Genomic DNA, 5,946 nt, shown 5'->3' on the forward strand with positions numbered 1-5,946 from the left:
GCACAGCCCAATTGGGAGAAAATGGTTCGCGGACTCTGGCACGTCAATTTTTGGAAGGAGTGCGATGTGGGTATCATTCAGTTTCTCTGGTATGCCTTTGCCTTCCAAGATGGGTAGAACCAGTTCATAGACCTTCTTTGCCACAACATCCCAATTCTTCTGATAGAAAATGGCCTGAAAATCGTCTGGCCCTGGAGCTTTAAGTGCTGCCATATTCTGAACTACGGTGTCGATTTCCAAACTTGAATAAGGTCGAGATAGGAGATCCCAGTCACGTCGAGATAACTCCTGGAAAATGTCATGTGGGACATCAAAATTTGCTGGTTCACCTTCTTCAGAGAAAAGTGTGGTGAAATATTGAACAATGTGGTTTTTGATCGAGGTCGTATCACTAATCCAAGAACCATTCTCGTCTTTAATCGCGATGATTTTGTTTCTCCATCTACGAATAATGGTGCTCAATTGAAAGAAGGTTGTGTTGCGATCACCGATCTTTATCCATTCCACTCTCGATTTTTGGTACCACAACATTTCTTCTTGGTTCAGGACCTCATCCAGTTCTTGTTGCAGTGATATCTCTAAGTTTATCAAGTTTGGGGTGACACGCAAAGAAGGGCACATTGGACGCCTGCTATTCGAGCCAACAAGGATCTCTTCTTTCTGAAAATATTGCCAAACACCTCGCGGTTCCACTCCTGGAGGTCCTTCGATAGGCTAGCAAGAGCAGTGGTCAGAGGTGCCTGCTTATCCCATTTGGCAGTGAGAAATTCTTTGAATTTTTCATGGGTTATCCAGGAAGCTTGGAAGCGAAATGGACGGTTCATGGAGCTAATGGGTACAAACCCATTTGGTGATATAAAGATAGGGCAGTGATCTGAGTGGGAGGTGGGGAGGTGTTTGACTTTGGCTTGTTCAAATCGAAGGCCCCATTCTGAGTTACACAATGCTCTATCGAGTCTGGCACTTGTTCGAGTTTCCGGTGTGAGACCTCTTGCTCAAGTATGGGCCGCTCCAGAGAATTCGATTTCTATTAGGTTCATCTCATCTTTCCAATCGTTGAACCTGGCAGCCCGTCTAATGGTCTCGTTACATGCTCGATTCCTTTCCGAGGCAGTCCTTGTGTCATTGAAGTCACCAGCGATCAGCCACGGTTTATTGTGGGTACAAGCAAACTCTTTCAGTTCATCCCAAAGCTCTCGCCGTTTCATTGGATCAAGGCTAGCATACACTGCAGTAAAATACCAAGGTGTTGCTCCGACTCTTTTGATATCCATGGTAATGTGTTGGTTGTGCTTGAGGATAGGCTCCACTGTGACGATTTCCGGTTTCCAGTAGACCCAAATACCCCCACTAAATCCCAACGCATCCACTCGGGTGTGGCCCTTATACCCAAGAGTAGCTGCGAGTTTGAGAGCTTGTTCTCCCCCCATATGTGTTTCCACAAGTGCAAACACATTAGGTTGGTTGTTATGGATTACCTCCTTGAGTATCGAAACAAAGGCACGACTCCCGGCGCCTTGGACGTTCCACACCATACAAGTGATGGGTAAAGTATCAGGTGCAAGATTCGGGGTTCTTTCTTCCATGTAAACTGGTATGTTTGAAAGTGTGGACATGTAGGCTTGATTAATGAGCCTGAGCAATCTCTGTATCTCGTTGGGGAGAAGCAGAGTGAACACCAACTCCGGGGGCGTCGAGATTGGTTCCAACCAAGAGTCGATCCGTACCTCTAGGATGTGGGTCAGGTGGCTCGTTGTGTAGAAGTACGGTTTCTCCATTGGGTGACTCGCAAATAGGGTCTTTTCCGGCGGGATTTTCAATTTTATTACCCCTTGCTGAACTTCCATCGACATTGACCCTAGATAGCTTCTCTAGACCTTGATCTGACTTTTCGAGGCTTTTGTGGACGTTGTCAATATGCTTCTTGTGGCTTCGAAGATTAAGGTAGTATTTTCTTTTCCTTGAAGGGTTGGTGCTACTTGTATACTTGGGTTATGGGCCTTATTTGTCGTGTCTACGAGTGCTTTGAGACCTTCATGTATTCGAACTCTTTCCTTATCTTGGTAGTTTTTTGTGGTAGTTTTGGTGACTTTAGGATTCTTAGTTGACCGGATTTTGTTACCTAATGAGAAAGAAGGGATGAAATCTTTTGGAATATTCTCTTGTTGAGAGTTATCTCCTAGATTTACTGTAGAAAAACTAGGGCTGCCTTTAGAGGATCCCATATCTTTGTTAATATTGATTTCCGAGATAATATCTTCCAAAGAATCTACTTCCATATTAGGTTGGTTAGCTAATAAGGTAAAACGGGATCCGATTCCTTGAATTGCTCCGTCAGTTACGGGCTGACTAGGTCCCCCGTTTTTGTCCTTAGTTAGCCCTATTTTTCCGGCCGTTGTTGCTCCGCCAGTGTTACCTTTTTCGGCCTGTTGTCCACCTCTCTCTTGCCTGATGGGACGCTTGCGAATAGGTTTTTTGACGAGCATCCAAGACCCAAAATCCTCATCTGCTTCTGGCATTCTTGGTATAGGATTATCATTAATAGATGAGTGTATAGGATGGTTGTTGCTTGTGTCCACAACTCCTTGTGTGATCTCTGGTTTCTTGAATAAAGGACACTCCTCTTCACTGTGACCCGTTGTGCCACACTTAAAGCAAACCATCCTAATCCCTTCATATTGGATCCTCCAAACCTTTCCTTTAAGCCAGAATTTTGAGAGCAGTGGTTTGGTAAGATCGATTTCAATGCTTAGCCTAGTGAATTTACCTCGGTCTGCCTGTGCAGTGGATTTGTCCACTTTTAGGACTTTTCCTATTTTCGAACCTATTTTGTTTAGAAAATTGATATCGAAGTATTCTACTGATAGGTTGGGGATGCGAACCCAGGCCGTTAGCACCTTGATCGGCTCCTCATATGGGATGAAATTAGGGACCCATTTCCTAATTGTTAGATAGTTGTCGTCTAACATCCATGGACCTTGCGACAGGACGAAGTTGTAGTCTGCCGAGTTTGTGAATCTAGCCACAAAATATTTGCAACCAATATCTGTTAATGAGAGCTCACCTTTGATGTTCCATTTCTTTTTCAGTCTCCTCATAAGGCCCATGTAACCAAGGTTTCCGTCGAACATCTTGATAATCAAGGCATTCTTCCATGGACGCCTCATGCGTTACTTATCTTCCTTAGTGAGTAGAATCACCGGGCAACGAGGATCTTCAACTAGGTCTTCCGGAGCCATGTCATCATCAGAGACATCATCCACTTCATCTACCCTTTCAATTGGTGATGTCATTGTCATGTTTGCTTGTTGGTCACGAAGCATATCCCTAAAAGAGATGGGTTTCGTGGTAGGGAGGAGGTGAGGGTTTTGAGGCCCTTCTGGGTGAACAATGGTCTGTTCGTTCTCGCCCATTTCGATATCTTGTGGTTCTGGATGATGCTCATCGTGGTTGTGGTGTCGATCGAAGATGAGATGGGTGATTTTGCGCTTCGTTTTCTTGTTCGATCTTGCAACTTGATCTGTTTCCTGGGTTGAGACTTCTCTTTCGAGAGGTTTTTCAAGGGGTTTTTCGAGAGATTTTTCCATCTTTGTTTATGTCGCATATATGTCACCGTTGTTATGAAATTATCTAATGTTAATTAGTTTGATAATTAATGTTTGAAATATTAGAATTCATTTTTGATGGTACAAAAGCAAATTCAATTAACAAAGTAGTATTAAAAAGTGAAAAACCGATAATTTATAGATCAAACTTTCAAATTAAAAATCATCCTATTTACGTACATGTATTTTTATTTTCTACATATCTAATATACATATATAAAGGAGGCATATTTGCTGAAACATTAGAGCGCCACCTAGGATTACTAATGGTTTCGGCCAATGAAAAATAAGATTTTTAATTTATTTTTGAATTAAAAAAATCGAGTGCCACGTAGATAATTAATTAGGTGCCACGTAGATATTTAAATTAATTAATTAATTACTAATATATACAATTCCATCCAAAATCAAACGCTCTAATAATTAAAAAATAAATCTAAAATAAAATTCATCCAAAATCATACACTAATCTAAAATAAAATTCAATCTAAATCAAACATTAATCCAATATTAGAGCGCCACGTAGGAAATCTAATGGTTTCGGCCAATGAAAAATAAGACTTTAAAATTATTTTGGAATTAAAAAGTCAAATGCCACATAGATAAATAATTAGGTGCCACGTAGATATTTTTATTAATTAATTATTAATATTTCATATATACAAGTTCATCCAAAATCAAACACTATAATAATTAAAAAATAAATCTAAAATGAAATTCAATCCAAAATAAAAAAAACCAATCTAATATAACATATAAAATATAGCAATTGATATATATAGGAGTTTTATTTTAACGTAACAATTTAATAGAAACCGTGCATCGCACGGACTAAAATCTAGTTTTTAAATATGTAGGGCCCCTATATATTATTTCGCCCTGGGCCACCAAAAGGTTAGGGACGGCCCTAAAAGCGGGCATGACATGGGCCAGGCCGCTCAGGTTGTTTGCTATTACCCCTTAAAAGTTCCATAAAGCCGTTACACCGCCAGAAATACGACCGTTGATATGATCACATTTAAAAACCCCAAAAAAATCCCAAAATCTTAAATTCGACCGTTGTAAAACCCCTGCTTCCCCGCTCTCTCACTTCACAATCCTTCATCCTAAAATCCCTGCAACAAACTCTCCCACAATCTTCACTCTCCCTAGTAAGTCATAACCCCACCTGCTCTTTCACTCTCATCAAAAGTACAGTAATGGAATCAAAACAACAACACCCACTTCACCAAATAGCCGAAACCCCAACCCACAAACTCCTCCTCAAACAATGGCTCAAAGAACAAGACCTAATCCTTGGTCGAGTCTCCCTCAAAGAATCCCAAATTGACGGTGTTCGAAAGGAAATCACAAACCTCTACACAATCTTCTTCCTATTCCACTCATTATCACTCCTCCTCCTATTCAACATCTCCTCCACCGGCTCCTCTGCCGCGGCCTGTAAGAAGTCATGGGTTCCCTCACTCTGTTCCTTGCTGTTTTCAATGGCGGTGATTTGGGCGGTTAGGTATAAGACCGATGTGGAGGGTCATCTTGAGAAGCTGCTGGAAAGGGAGAAGGAAGATTGGAAGTTGCTAGGGAAGTGTGTGGAGGAGCTTAAGAAAAAAGGGATTGAATTTGATTTGTTGAAGGAGGTGGATGCGCTTCGAAGAGCGAAAAGTATGCGGATTGAGACGAAAGCTGTGAAGAAATGGTCTGCTAGAGATTTTGTTTCTCTCTTCTTCTTTGCTCTTTCTTGTATTTTTCTGGGTCTTACTAGAATCATCTTGTGTAGTTAGGAAAACAAATTTGTTGGGTAAATTTTGGAATTTTATTTGATTTGGGGTTTTGGTAAGATGATTAATTCGATTTTTTCCGTTGTTATTAGTACTGTAAGATGATTACTTTGATTAAGTGCAGAACATTCTGTTCTGCGTTATTTGTAATTTGACAATACCAAAAATCAGAATGTAGCGGTTATAATAATAACAGAATTTCCTGTGTAATTGGATTCCATGTTCAATTTATTGCAATTCTATTGGAATCTTTTTCTTTCTATTATTATTAGTAATTACCATCTTGTTTGAACTCCTTCAAAATGTCTCTTAAATTTGCTCAACTCCAAACATAGACTAATCGAGCAAGGTGATGGGCTAAAGTTATTAAAAGAGCCAGAATCGGTATAGTAGATCAACTAGTTTCTAATACAGGAAATGAGAGCCTGTATGAAGAGCCAAATAGAGTCCAAATTAACATTGAGATTTCTCAGTATCGAGTTTGAGAGCCTCGCCTTCATATTCTCGTTTTCCTCTAGCTTACAACGCGGTCACTTCTAGCATTTCTTTGTATGCTCTTATTGAGG

The 5,946-nt window shown here is 40.5% G+C and overlaps 1 protein-coding gene across 1 annotated transcript; it reads left to right on the forward strand.

Annotated features, from left to right (window-relative positions):
- The first annotated feature begins 4,647 nt into the window (after nucleotides 1–4,647).
- On the forward strand, nucleotides 4,648–5,590 carry LOC110805718 (uncharacterized). The gene has a single exon (XM_022011340.2). The coding sequence runs from the start codon at nucleotides 4,805–4,807 to the stop codon at nucleotides 5,381–5,383; it is 579 nt and encodes a 192-aa protein (XP_021867032.1). The 5' UTR covers nucleotides 4,648–4,804; the 3' UTR covers nucleotides 5,384–5,590.
- Nucleotides 5,591–5,946: the final 356 nt, after the last annotated feature.

This window comes from Spinacia oleracea, chromosome 1, assembly GCF_020520425.1.
Source record: "Spinacia oleracea cultivar Varoflay chromosome 1, BTI_SOV_V1, whole genome shotgun sequence".
Lineage (NCBI taxonomy): Eukaryota > Viridiplantae > Streptophyta > Magnoliopsida > Caryophyllales > Amaranthaceae > Spinacia > Spinacia oleracea.

Excerpts from the sequence above, each read along its gene's own strand:
- LOC110805718 (XM_022011340.2), top strand. The coding sequence starts at position 4,805 with ATGGAATCAAAACAACAACACCCACTTCACCAAATAGCCGAAACCCCA.